Consider the following 14,565-nt stretch of genomic DNA (forward strand, 5'->3'; position numbering starts at 1 on the left):
CCAGCAGAAGCAAGCACATCAGCCCCAGTTTACCCTGTTTTGTGCTTTCAGTCCAGTTAATGCACTAGAAAACCTCTACCTGAGTGCTTTTAGAAATGCAGTGCAGTGCAGTGTAATAGAATCAGATGGTTTGGGTTGGAAGGGTCTTAAAGCTCATCCAGTTCCACCCCTCTGCTGTGAGTAGGGACACCTTCCACTAGAGCAGGTTGCTCCAAGCCCCATCCAGCTGCACTGCTCTGTGCTTGTTCCCTGCTTCCGCCACGCTCACCCTCCCTGGGGTGCTGGGTGCTCCCCAGGGTGTGCTCAGCGATGGGGATGTGTGATGGGATGCGGTCCAGGGCTGCTGGTGGCCTCATGTTCCCACTCTGGGAAGGTGATGCACCACAGAGGCAGCTTTGCAGGTCAGTTGTGAGTGTTGAAACTGTGGCCAGAAGCAAAACCTGGCTTCTTCCCACCGGGGCTGGGGTTTAACAAGGAAAAATCTCCTTGCTTTAGGGCACACGGATGCAGCAGCATGAAGGAGAGGGGTGCCCTAGGCTGAGCCGGAACCCCCTGGGCTGGGTTGGACCCTCCCCAGGCTTGGCTGGGCCCCCCCCCAGCCACCTCTTTTGCCCCATAGCAGCGTGGCTGCTTGCTCTGTCCTCCCAGCAGGCTTAACATTGAGTAACAAGCATCATTTCTCCCATCTGGAATGAGCCGGGTTCCCGCTGGCGCTGCACGGGGAAGCCGCTTCCCGCGCATGTGCCGGCTCGGGAACGGGCAGGAGAGGGCAGAACAGTGGGAAGGGTGAGATCCTGGGAGCTGTTCCCTATGCAGGGGGGTGGAGGCAGGACACGGGGTGGTCGGTGTCATGGGCTGCAAGCCCCGGTGGGTTCGGGGCCAGCGCAGCTGCGGCCGGAGCCCTCCCGGTGGGGTAGGTCGGTGGTGGTGATGCCTGTGCCTCGCCTCACCTCTCTGGTATTCACTGCAGCATTGCAGGCAACTCCCAGTGCATTCCAGCCCGGAATTGCTCACGTCTCTCCTCGTTCTCCCAGGGTCTCAGTAGATGTGTGGGCGACGCTGGCTGACTTCTGTAACATACTGACCGCAGTGAATCAGTCGGAGGTGCCCTTGTACAAGGACCCAGATGACGACCTTGCCCTGCTAAGCCTGGAAGAGGATCGGCTGCTCTCGGGCTTCGTTCCCCTGCTGGTTGCCCCCCAGGAGCCCTGCTACGTGGAGAGGACCTCGGACAAGGTCAGCACTAGGCCAAACATCCCCCCTTCGATTCCTCCGCAGACTTTTATTCTTGGGAAGTTTTCTGTGCAAACGGAACACGATTAAGTCATTGAGAAGGGTGTTAAGGGAAAATATCGACCTTTCAGCCGCTGACATCCAGCTCTGTGTCATGAAAACCCCTCTCGACTTCCTCTGGTGTGTGTGTGCTCGCTGGCATGTTGTATATACGATCATTTCCTCACTTGTTTAAATAGTGCAGCTTGTGTTGGCAGTGCTCTCAGTGCACTCCAAATGGTTTGCATCATGCTTAAAGCACCCTCCCCCTCCCCCCGGCCACAAAACTCTGCCTTAGGAAGGCAGCCAGGACTTTTTTCCCTTCTCTAAAGAGGAGAGTGATAAATAGGTGACTAGAGAGAAGCAGACACCATGTGTTAACGTACAAAAGGCTTTTAGGAATATGAAGCATTCCCCACTGCCTGCTCTCTATTTTCCTTTCTTTGCTCTAGGAGCCCATTCGAGCCTGAACTTTCCTTTGGCTGTTTGTTTTTAGAGTCATGAAATCAGTTCCCTTGTTGAGGTGGGGTTTGGGGGCTGCTCTCTGCCACCACCTGGCCAGAAGGGACCTGGGGGCTGCACTCGGAGAACGTGTCTGAACCTGAGAGGAGGAACGGGGCCGGGGAGGTGTGGGGGGGAGGATGGAAGAGGCACAATGGCATTTGTTTTGCACTCCCTTGGAGGCACAGCGGGATAAGAGTGGCTCTCAACAGTTTCCTGCTTGGAGGCAGGAGCGCTGCTCATCTGGGAAGAGCTTTCCCAAGAGGTCAGTGCTCCACGAGGAGATGCAGAGGCTGGTTTCAGTGGAGAGCCTGTGTGTGATGGTGGTGATGTGCCTTCCCGTGTGCCACTTCTTGGTGTTGTCCTGAAATGACAGGAATCCAGGACCTTTCCCACAGAGGGACCCAGGAGATGTGGATTCCTGCTTCACTTCTCTCTCTGCCCATGGAAAAATGGATTTTGAGGGCTCTACTTGAAGGGGTTAAACCAGTGTGGTTGCCATTGCTGCCTTTAGTTTGCCCGGTGTGTGTTGTGTCCTCAGTGGGCTTCTGGGAACAGCCCCAGTGCCCCATTATCTACACAGGGGCTCTTTCCCCCACAGCCACAAACCAGAGCCCAAACAGGCAGGTGAAGGGGCTGAGCAGCTCCTCCTGGTGCCCCATAATTTGTGGGAAAGGGTTTGGTATTCCCTGGATTCTGCCTCTTGTAACCACACACTGGTTTATTCGGAGTGCCATCTACCTGCCCTGCCAGGCACTTGCACTCATCTTTGTGAGAGGAGAGCCATGACCCTGTCCTGTAGCTACATCTGGGCTTCCAAGCTGTTTTCTCTCTGTCCTGGTTCCCTTTGGTTCTGGTGCTTTATAAAGGAACTCCAACGTTCCTGGCAGGAGCTGGTGCCTTTCACAGCTCAGCAGCAGCCACCCGAGCATCCGCACAGTGGTATCAGCTCAGCTCTGCTGGAAAGGAAACACAGATCCCAGAGGGAATGAGCCAGGCCTGGCTGTGTCTGCCCCCTTTTCCCTTCCTTTTTCATTTCCTTTCCCTTCTCTTTTTTCTTTTCCCTTTTCCCTTCCCTTTCTCCACTTCTGTGTCTCTTGTTTGGTTTGAAAACAGCTGTCTTTGGAGCCATGATCCCACGCAGCAGCATGGGGTGGTGTTGGCACAGGTCCGAGCCCCTGTTGTGTCCCAGTTGTGTTGTGCCGCCTTTTGGTCTCTGCCTTGTGCACCAAACACATCTCATGGAGGTAGACAGAGGAACCCACTGCTACCAGCACCCCCCAGGACACACTGAGCAGGAGCAATGGGTTCTGCAAGGTCTCTTCTCAACTCAGTCTGGTGAAAGAGCAGGGATCTCACAAGCCTGACTTCCAAGAAGGGACTGGAAGATCTGTTTAGTCAAGAGGAGACTGGGTAAAATGCAGTGAGCTGTTGCAGAGAGGAGCAGAGCAAACTGAAGTCCAGCTCCATGCTGAAAAGGACAGGAAGGAATGGACATAAATTGCAGCAAAAACTGGGCATCAGGGAAGGCTTCGTACTTTGGGTAGTTAAACACTTGAAAGCAGCCTCCTTAGTGACTCTGCAGGGTCTCTTCAGCCTTGGAGATGTTTGAAAGCAGGTCGGTGGCTCTCTCAGGTATAACTTGAGTGGAGGTGAACACCTTGGCCAAGGAGGCACGGTGACATCTTTGGATGCTCCTACCCCATTTGTTGTGATGGGAGTGGAGTGGCAGCCGTGTCACTGCAGTCAAATGATGACTTTGTTTCCCGAAGGTATTCATGCAGTGAATGATGTGACTGCCCAGAAGTGGGCTGTTGTAGGAGGCAGTGCAGCCCAAGCGCTGCCCAAGGTGTGACAGAGGGGCCTTTCACAATGGACTGTGGGCAAGATACAAAAAAGCCCTTTCCTGCCAAGAAGCCCCAGTCCAACTTGTCTGGGGATGCCTGTGTGTGGTCCCAAGGCCACCATCTGCTCCCTGCCCTCCTGTTGGCTGGCAGAGCCCAGATAAACCTGACTCCTCAGCAGATGCATCTCTGGACTATTTGTAGTGTCTGCTGTGCTCATGCCAGCGTGGCTCTGGGAAGCACGCTTTGGGACCTTTCCTATCACTTGCATGGCTAGGAAGAGGTGGTTGGCTTTTTACTGCAAGGATAATACCTCACCTTGCTCACTGATGCTCCAAATCCTTATCCCATGCTTTTGCACCATAGTTTTTTAATGAATTTGTAATGTTTTGGAGGAAAAGAATCTGTTGGAAGGCAAGACTTTAAGCTGAAAGAGGGGAGATTGAGATGAGCTCTTAGGCAGAAGCTCTTCCCTGTGAGGGTGCTGAGGCGCTGGCACAGGGTGCCCAGAGAAGCTGTGGCTGCCCCATCCCTGGCAGTGTTCAAGGCCAGGTTGGACACAGGGGCTTGGAGCAAGCTGCTCTAGTGGAAGGGGGTCCCTGCCCGTGGCAGGGGTTGGAGCTGGATTTAAGGTCCCTTCCAACCCAACCCATTCCATGATTCTATGACGACTGGAAAGCACTGGGCTCAAAATGGTGTTAGGTTATTTGCTCTACCAAGAGGATGCTTGGTTTATAACCACCATAGGACAAACGCTGTGCTTCCCTGTTCTCTCTGTTCTCCACATCCCACGTAGCAGGATGAGTGCAGTGTTCAGCCAGAGTTTCTCAGCAACTTTCTGAGCGTTTGGCCTGGCTCTTATTTGGAGTGCAAATGCTCTGACTCCGTTCGTTGCCATGAAGCTGCACATTCGGATTCCTGCTGGAGCCAGTGTGACACTGAGAGCATCCCATCGTCTCCTGCACTGTCACTGAAGCTGTAACCAACAAAAGCTGGCTCCGGGGGTGAGCATAACTTGGTGATGTTTTCCTGGGCGTATGTTGGGCAGATAGCCATTGCAGCTTGTGTGATGGAGCACCATTGAACGTACCAGTCAACACCAAACTATGCAGCCTGGTGCCTGAGCTCTCAGACTGCGTCTGCAGCATTTGCAGCCGAAGGAGATGCTGCCAGGACCACACTCACCCAGGACTGCACCCGAGGCAAGAGCAGGGAGCAGCAACATAGAACCATAGAGTGGTTTGGGTTAGAAGGGATCAACCTTAAGATTATCCAGTTCCAACCCCCTGCCATGGGCAGGGGAACCTCACACTAGACCATGTCACCCAAGGCTCTGTCCAGCCTGGCCTTGAACACTGCCAGGGATGGGGAATTTACCACTTCTTTGGGCAACCTGTGCCAGAGCCTCACCACCATCACAGTAAAGAACTTCTGCCTTATATCTAACATGGACTTCCCTTTTTCAGTTTGAACCCATCACCCCTTGTCCTGTCGCTACAGTCCCCGATGGAGAGTCCTTCTCCAGCATCCTTGTAGCCCCTTTTAGACACTGGAAGCTCCTCTGAGGTTTCCACAAAGCTTCTTTTCCCAATGTTCTCAGCCTGCCTCTGGCCCCTGATCATCCTGGTGGCCTCCTCTTGGCTTGCTCCAACAGTTCCATGCCCTTCTTAGTTGCGTACACCAGAACTGTTCCAGGTGGGATCTCACAAGAGCAGAGTAGAGGGGCAGGATCACCTCCTTCAACCTGCATGGCTGAGTTAAGGTTCAGGATGAAGGAGGGTTGCAACTATGGATTCATCAGTTGGTGTGAGGTGGTGCTGCCACAGGGGACTTGTCATGGAAAACACTTGGGTTGTGTTGAGGCTAAAGCAAGTCCTGGTGACGGTGCATCCGGTTCTGTTGTTGTGCAGCCCTGGGAACATGGGGCATGTCCTGGATTGCTCAGCTCCCACTGAATCCTGTTGTCTCTGGAGCATCCTGCTCTGCAGTGACCCCCTGGAGCTGGTGGCAAGGCTGGAAGCTCAGCCAGCATGATGCAGAGCAGGGAGGTCCCTCTCCTCTCTGCAGGCTCATGGTAGCACCGCTTGCCCACATCCCTGGGAGCTCCGCATGGGCTGGATGCATCCATCACCCAACCCCACACACTTCCACATGCCCCAGGCAAGGGAGATGTGGAGGAGAAAGTGTTAATGTCCCTTCCCACAATAAACCTCTCTGCATGGGGGGTCCTGAAACCTGAACCTCTCCCTCCTCCCCCAGCCCTGACACACGTTAATAAAAGGTTTTTAAAGCCAATAAAAGGCAGCAGCAGCCCCAGCTCACCAGGTCCGGGGCCCAGGGTCCTTGGGAAGGCACTTCACAAATGTGTTTTTTGCATTTTCAGGCTTTTGGCTGGTGAATAAGATTGAGGAGAAATACTCCTTCCCCTGATAACAATACAGTGAGACGCAGGATCAGCAGTGTGTGGATTAAAACCAGACGGTGCATGATTAATACATATGCTTATAGGGCTAGTCACTGTGGTTCCCTCCTCTCCAACAGCAAGGCACTTTTCTGTGCTCTCTCATGTGTGGAGTGGCCTGTGTCAGATCCTCAGCACTCAGCTAGCCTCAACCCTGTCTCACCTCACCAGGTGAATGAAAGCCCTGAAGCTTGCAAGGCTCTGAAGGATAACTTAGCAACACAGCGACCCTACACACTGGGTACTACGTGGTTCCTCCAGCTCCAGGGTGGCCGGTTAGCTTCCCACACTTGATGCTGTTCTTCTGCTTGCTTCCTGCTAGTTGCACTGCTCACGTGTCAGTGCAGATATAGCCTAAAATGCAAGCTTTGCTCTCCTTAGAAAACACAAATCCCTTTCGTCTGCGCTGTGCAGCTCAGGTGAACAGTCCAGATTGAAGCCTTTCCCTAATTGCTCCAATGTACTCTACATTTGCAGAGTTGGTAGCCTGTTTAGAAGCTAATATTATTTAGGCTTGGGCTAAAATTAGTCCTGTCTTATTCTTCACTTCACTTGTTTATGGTATTTCAGTCTTCTTAAGACTTGCAGATATCTCTTGGCAATGTGTAGCCCTGTCTGATGCATCTTGGAAAGGGAGCCCCAGGTTTACAAGGCCAGGAGGGATAGCTGTCATAGGGACCAGGCTCTGTCATGCCTCTAAACACCAGATGTTTGTCCTTTCTGAGACCTCATGACTCCTGGGATGCCAGGGATGAAATCCAGGTTAGAGTGGCCACACTACAGGGGTTTTGGGAGGACTTCTTGCAAGACATCAGAGGAAGAGTAGCAAGACCCAGACTCTGAGAGCACAAACTCTTTGTAAGCAAAGAGAAAACCCCAGTGAGCAAATGTAACTGTTTTCTCAGCATCCTTTCCATATTCCCATTCCATAGCCTTGGAGCATCTCCCTCCAGCTTGGCAGGCGAACGCATTCAGCCCATGAGAGCGAGAGCTTCCAGCTTGGAGTTTAGTCCAGAGAGGAAAAGGGAAACTGTGAGCAGAGATCGGAGCCCCAAGGAGGAGAGGCCAAGGAGGAGTCATCCTTGAGAAACTCCTTCCATTCCTGCCCGCCTCGCTTTCCAAACCAGCAGTGAAGGATCCTGCCCCAGGCAGCCTTGCTCCGAGTGGGAACTTGGCAGGAGCTGGCAGCCCCGAGGCAGCAGTTAGAAATGTTTACATCTTCTGACCAGTATGTGAACTCCATCCCAGCCTCGACCTTCCCTTTCATGTGGTGCCTTTGGACTGTAAAAGTCAATTAGGCTAAATTATGGGCCATGGTGGAAGGCGATGTCAGTGGGTGATGGAGGAGAGCTGGGGTTTATGCCACCGTGAAGGTAGAGTGCAGAATGTCACCTGCTTTGAGCTCCTCCTCCATCCTTGGTGTTGCCTTGAGCTGCAAGTGCCAGGGACTGTGTGGATACCACGGGAGCCTCTGTCTGCCTCTTCCAAGTGCCATTAGCACAGGGGGAAGTGTCAGACTGAGTCCTTGTCCCCGGGCCTGAGTGGCAGAGGAGGGTGCGCTGCTGTCTGTTGTGCTGTTTCAAACGCGTCTACATACCTATGGGCATGAAAGCTGCTGCTGCATCTCCTAGGGCTGTGTGGGGTGTCTTCCAGAGAGGTCTTCTCTTCATTTATCATTTGGTCTCAGCTTTTAATCACTCTTTAAGCTACAAGAGATTTGAACATATTCTTAAAACCCTGTTTCTCCAGCTGAAGGTAAAGGGAACTCGTGGCAAACAAGCCCTAAGACGCTGAATACAGCCCTGGAGAAATCCGCAGTGTGGAATAACAGCTCGGGCTCTGCAAAGAGAGTGGGTTAAAAAAAATCCCTGTGTAGCACAATAAATCTAACGAGTGGAATCTGAGGGAAATGATCCCATCTGGAAAACTCCGGCGCTGGTGCTGCTGAAGGCTTAAGGAGCGCTGCAGATCGCAGAGAAGCAAACCCTGCAGTCTGAGGATGACAGGCTGCTTAATTGATGTCCATTGCAACTGGTACTCTGCCAGTTTGTGTTGGCCACCGTCCAGCAGCGCTGTAATGTTGGGGCCAGGTGTGAAGCGTTTCTGTTCCGTCTTGTTCCCAAGCACCTACAGAAGCCTCACGCATCCCACTGGGGGCTTGCAGCCCTGTAGGAAACAGCTGTACAGGTATAGGTGAAAGGAAATGTCACAGCTGGGCTCCGAGAACTCCCCCGGGCGCCCTTTGGGGCTGTGAGGAGGTGGCCACTGTCACAGGCACACCTGCCTGTCTGTCAGCAAGGTGCTTTGAACGTCAGGGAGGAATGTGTGGGTCAGAAGCAGCCCCCTTGTCTTCAAAGAGGAGCCCACGGTGCCGTGCGGCAGTGCCGCGAGTGGGGAATCCAGGCTGGGAGAGCCCCGCGTGCTGGGAAGCCAAGGGAGCTGTGGCCGTCTCCCGCAGGAGACCACAGGGAGATCTCCAAGGGAGGCAGGTTTTGGAGGAAGCTCGGGTTTTGAAAGGTTGAGAATCCATCGGGATCCTCAGCAAAGTGTCCCGGGAGCCAGTTCCAGTCACTGTTAGAAATGTGGGTTATTTCTGGGCTCAATTTGTTCTGTTTCGGTTTGCTCTAACGGAGGTTTGCTGGACGTTGGGACGTTCTCCATGGCTGCTCTCTGACCCTCATCTATCAATGTGTCCCACGTCCCCCCATCCCTTCCATACGTGAATAGATGGACTGAGGGACATGGTTTGGAGCCCCTGAGCCATCCTCAGGTGCTGGTAAGTGGTTTTCCAGGCTCCATGTGTTACTCCGTGAGCTGCTTGTGAAGTGGAGGTGACCACTGCACTCTTCTGCTCTCCATTCCCACCAGCGTCCTGCAGCCTTTGCTCTCCTAAAGGCACAGCTTTGGGTTGAGCTGTATTAAACAGCGTGGGGTTTGCTCTTGAGCAGGCAACTGAGCAGCTTTCAGGCTTTATCCCTCGGTGAGTTGCTCTCTTCAAAGACTGGGAGGGCAGGAGCTGGTGTCTAATCTGCAGGCTTTATCAGTCAAGGTTTTCTTTGTCCAGGTCACTGAACCTATTGTTAAGCAGCAGAAGCCCAAGCAAGCTTCCCTGCCAGGACTTGCCCTCCTGTTTACGCTGACATTTTAAGACCTCTGTTGACCAGATTTGAATCCAGGCCGTATCCTGTGCACTGCAGTCTCTGGGGCATAGTAGCTTTTCACATCCTCTTGTCCCAGCCACGCAGAGTGCTCGTGCTGAGGACAACTGCCTGCCTGCTGACACACAGCCATGGCATCGAGCTGCAGAAACAACCTTGAAGGCAGCAGGAGTTCAGAGCAGCTCCTTTACCACAGCCAAGTATTGACAGATCCCATAGTCCTGGCACGGTGGTGAAGGGGAGCAGATCTGACTGCCTCCAGTGCAGCCCCCTCCTCTGCAGAGTCCTGCTGCTTTGCCTCCCATCCTGAAACTGAGTGCTGCTGTGTGAGAGCTTCAGTCTCACTCCAAGGTGAGGAACCACCTGCCAACGTGCTAAGATCCATTTACAGCACCTCTTCATGTGCCTGTTAGTGAGCGTGAGAGTGGCTTTGTGGTCTGGAGGCAGCTTGCAGGGAAGGTGCTCTCTTCCAGGCAGCCATGCCTTGGGAAGTAGGGAGGGAAGAACCAGCAGCTGGTGGAAACAACCTTCCCTACTCTGCAGATTCCTCTTTCCTGGCACATGGAGGGAGTGAGCAATACCCCAGTGCATGGGGAAGCTGTGGGGACCTTACTCAAGTGGATTGTGATGTTCCCATCCCTTCCACCCCTGCCTGCTGCCAGCCTTGGAGCCACCTCTGCCTCTCCTCCAGGCTCACTTTAGCCACTATCGGCTCCAAGTGATTCAGGCAGGCTGGGTGTGAGCCGTGCACATGTACCAGCACGTGTGTGGGTCCTCAGCCAGGGCTGCACAGTTTGGCTCTGGTGTCAGCAAAAGGCTGGAAGCGTGATGGGATCATCAGCTCGAGGCAGAGACTGACAGGAGAAATCAGCCTTGTCCCTTGCCTGGTTTCGGGCAGTGTTGGATCTTCTTGTGCAGATCAGATGACTCTTGTTGTTGAAGGTCGTTGCTTCTCTCACCATCAAGCCAGGTTTGCAATGAGATGGAAAACTTGCCTTGCTTCGGTCCTTTTGTCATAAAAGCTGCTTCTAGAGAGGCACAGATTCTTGGGAAAGGGGGAATGTCATAGAAACAGAGAATGGTTTGGGTTGAAGGGACCTTGAAGTTCATCCAGTTCCAACCCCCTGCCACGGGCAGGGACACCTTCCACTAGTTTCTTTGAGCAGCTCTGACCATGTGTTCCTGGAGTCAGCATCAATGGAATGACCTTGGAAAGGAGAGTCAAACCATGAAGTCTCCTGTGCAGCAGCACCTCGGGATACACTGCCTGCACCTTCACTTCCCTCAGGGTTCTTTAGCAGGTAATGGTCTTGCTTCTGCTGCACCAGCTCCCTAATGACATGAAACCTGCCACATCTTGGCAGCACATCAGGCCTAGTACATGGCTCTGGCTATAAATGAGTTATTCACCATGCCTTTAGTGTACTCAGAATGACATATTAGGGCCCAGACCTTATGGAATTTGCTGATTAGTCTATAAGTAGATCGAAAGGCCTCATTAAAACACCATTAACGCTGGATCCCCTCCCAATGAGCCATCTCTTATTGCTACCCAGAGAAACTTGGAGGAAATGGAAGGGCTGCTCTGCCTGACCGAGCTGGTCCCTTCTTGGACAACCTTTTGTGTTAATGTGGTGCTTCTGATCGTGCAGGGGGTCCCTGGGACTCAGGACTGCCTCTTTGCCTCATGCTGGATACTTTGCCACCGCTTAGACTCTGCACTCCAGTACTAAACTCAGTGTCTTCATCCCTGCCCATGGCTTAGCTTTGGGGGTGACCCTGTTTCACAGCACTGTTCTATCTTTGGCCAAGTGAAATGCTTAAAACACGCCTGCTGAAGCTGACCCGGCTGTGGTATCCACCAACGCAGCTATTGGAAGGACCTCAGGAAACCTGAAAAAAGATCCAATTAATAACTCCTCATTGTTATCCTGAATAAGAAAGATCCACGTCCTGGGAAGCTCGCCAGAGAAGTGGACTGGGTGGAATGCAGGGAGTGGTCAGCCCAAATAACAGATGGGGATCTACTCTGTCTCTATGGGAGACGGAAGGTGACCTCTGTCATTGAGCTTGGAGTCTGCTCCCCACGTTTGTGCTCCCAGCTGGACCTCCCGTTGTTGTTGTGCATGCCAAATCCTCCTGCCAGCACTGGGCTGAGTCCTGGTGAGGATGGAGAGAGCTCAGCTCCCGCTGCAGGCTGGAGCCACAGCCCTCGGCGTCCTTGTCTCCATCACATCCCAGATCAGAAAGAGAAGACACCACCGTGGTCTTAGTTATTTTCTTCCCTCGCCGTCATTGAAGTCCAGGCACTTCCCAGGCATTAATGAACGTATCTCCACAACACGTTGGGACAGAAGGAAAAGCAATTTCCTTGCTGGAGATTGGCAACAGAGGTACGCGAGGCTGAGGGACTGACCCGGGTCCCACAGGAAACCTCGGCTTCAGGATGAGAACAAACCCCTGATACCCAGGATTTCAGGCCAGTGCCTCAGCCCCAGGCCACCCGTGTCCCTTAGGAAGACGAGGGGGTACTGAGTGAAGGTTCACTGGGAAGCATTAACATTCCTCCCAAAGGCAGGCCTGGCACGAGCAGTATTCCTGCAGCTGCTCTGACTGTGTCTGTGGTGGGACACTAAAAATGCAGGATATTTAATCCAGAGAAGTTAACCTCATTTTTCCCTCATTTTTCCCCCCTATTTACATATATTTCTTTAAACAGAAGGTAAAGCCTGTAACTTACTGAAACTAACAAAACTTGCCATAACGTTTTGCATACCAGCACTTTACAGAAAGCATTTTCTCCACCATATGCAGCAAATATTTGTCCATATAGTACAAATAGCAACAATAATACTTATTGCCAGTCATTTTATTGATTTCCTTTTTAAACTTTCCCAAAACTTCACTGTATTTGGGGTAGGTGGATGCATAGAGAACCACAAATCCCTATTACGAAGACGGATGTGTTTTCTGAGGTCTGAGAAGTTATTGCCTGCCTCCTCTCTTCAGTGTGTGAACTTGGTTCTGCATTTACCTTAAGCATCATGGTTATGGCCGTGGCTGATGTGCATTTTGGGGGGTTCATAGAGTGATTTCTGGTGCTGAAGTCACTTTTGAAGATCATACTGTGCTGTTGATGCTTCTTGAACTTGTACCCATTGCCAGCTTACATTGTTAGCACCCTCTAGTACCAGCAACTTCTTAGTTCAGCATCTGTCCTGATGAGCAGCGGTTTGATCAACTCTGATCTGAGCTTTGCAGAAACCTGAGGGGTGAAATGCCCTTATCAATCTTACCTCATCAGGGGAGACCTTAGAGCAGCCCTCCAGTGTCGACAGGGGCTCCAGGAAACCTGGAGAGGGGCTTTGGCCAAGGGCCTGTAGGGACAGGCCAAGGGGAATGGCTTTAACCTGCCAGAGGGGAGACTGAGATGAGCTCTTAGGCAGAAGCTCTTCCCTGTGAGGGTGCTGAGGCACAGGGTGCCCAGAGAAGCTGTGGCTGCCCCATCCCTGGCAGTGTTCAAGGCCAGGTTGGACACAGGGGCTTGGAGCAAGCTGCTCTAGTGGAGGATGTGAGCATCCTCAGTGCTTAACCCGTGGAGGCAGCAGAGCCCTCATCACGGCCGCTCTTTGCTCCACAGCATCTTCATCCTCCCCTTTTCAGCATTTCAAACCCACCACTTTGGCGAGTGGTTTCTTGAGAGGAGTTACTTGATGTTTTGTGTGCTTTTTTTGTCTCAAGTGAAACATCTTGGCAAGGTGGAATGTGAGGACAGGAGAGAATTTGCTGGAAGTTCTGAGAATTAGCACACGTGCTAACGGGATATAATTTCTGACCTGTCATGTCTCTCCTCATGCTGAAGTGCATGGGCTGCTCCTTGTGATGAAATCCTCAAAGCCTGCTTTAGATGGCTTCAGGGCAGCCTGGTGATGAAGAGGAAGCCTGGTAGACTGTTAGCCCTCAGAGATGTGCTACGTGCTCCCATCCTGTCTTGGGCAGTGCCGCCCCTTCCTGCAGGCACTTTGCTCCTCCTGTAGCTCATGGATCTCCTGTTCCCTTGGGCAGGATTCCCACTTTTCAGCTCTTCCCAGATTTCACCTCGGTTTCCCCCTTTTTAATAGGAATGCTTGGCCTCTTGCACTCGGGCTCGGGGAGGAGCAGCTTGTTTCTGTGGCTGGCCCGGTGCCAGATGTCATCACTTCAGGCAGTGCCACGCTGCACATCTTCAGCAGTTTGAAATGGAGAGACTGAGAGAGGGAGACAGATAAGATCAGCAGCTTTAGGTGATGGCATTGTTTCAAATAAACCATGCATGACCCAAAGCTTCCACTTCAAATGGGGAATGAAATTGCTTCATCCTTTGACAGCTTGCTCCATGAAAGAAATTTATCTTCGCTTAATTGCTTTAGATCCCAAGAGGCTGTGATTTCTGTGTACTGTAATTTCTAGGAGATAATTATATCAAATTAAAAATATATGTGACTAGCCCACTGCTGAGCATGAATGCAGTGGCCAGAGAGCAGGAAGGAAAGAGGCACCGCATCTGACTCATGCTCACAGGTTATCGCTTCCTTTCCTTCTCATGGTCCTTGGCCATGGCACTGGGAGACCCAACAGGAGAGCGTGCGAGGGACTGGGTGCCAGCGTGCTTGGAGCTGGGAATGCTGCTCTCCCAGAGCTTCTTCAGCATCCTGCCTTTGCTTCCCTGCTGGGGCATGGCTGGGTTTGTCCCTCATTCCTTGTCACTTGGGGCCAGCAAGCGTGGCCAGGCAGAGGTTGGCAGTGCCTCTTTCTGGTGACTTCTCCTGTGTGGCTGTACAGTAGAGCTGAGGAACAAGAAAGCTTGTTGATTTAGAAACATGTATATTTAGAAGCAGAGTGTAAACTTCCTGCCCAGGCTGGGATTGGATTCTTGACTGTGTTTGAGTTTCCAGTTTTCATTTCCTTTGCCCTCATACTTAACATTGTGTATCTGTGTCCCAGAGCGCGCCCCAGACTAATCTCTCCTTAACCCTCCCTCGCCCCACGTTTTAGTCTCATTATTTGCACATCAGTTCCAGTCCTTTGCAGGAAGCAGCGTATCTCCTCATTGTCACTTGGTGCCATGGCTGAGCCTGGGCTCCTGCAGGTCTCCTTTGTCCCTCTGGAAGTGACCTCAGACCCAAGCAGGGTCAGAACTGTTATCATCCCTCGGAAGAAGATGGACTCTTTTGCCACGGGTTGAAATCCTGAAGGGACATCCCTCTTTGTAGCTCCTGGGGAACAATCACTGACCAGTTCTAGAGGTAAATCACTCCCTCATCTAAATCTTCCCTTTCCTTTAAATCAG

At 52.3% G+C, this 14,565-nt stretch overlaps 1 protein-coding gene across 5 annotated transcripts in view; it reads left to right on the plus strand.

The window, feature by feature from the left end:
- The window catches only part of SMG6 (SMG6 nonsense mediated mRNA decay factor), a 108,538-nt gene that overhangs the window by 61,646 nt on the left and 32,327 nt on the right, over window positions 1-14,565 (plus strand). For 4 of the 5 annotated variants that reach the window (XM_062629890.1, XM_062629888.1, XM_062629889.1 and 1 more), the window contains exon 13: window positions 1,035-1,236. In XM_062629890.1, the coding sequence (XP_062485874.1) occupies window positions 1,035-1,236 (202 nt within the window). Of the gene's footprint in view, window positions 1-1,034; window positions 1,237-2,941; window positions 3,100-14,565 lie in introns of those variants that run through there. The other variant, XM_062629892.1, reaches the window with a different exon arrangement.

Source organism: Pezoporus occidentalis, unplaced genomic scaffold (genome assembly GCF_034315485.1).
Source record: "Pezoporus occidentalis ecotype Australia unplaced genomic scaffold, CSIRO_AGI_Poc_V1 ctg343, whole genome shotgun sequence".
NCBI classification, from domain to species: domain Eukaryota; kingdom Metazoa; phylum Chordata; class Aves; order Psittaciformes; family Psittacidae; genus Pezoporus; species Pezoporus occidentalis.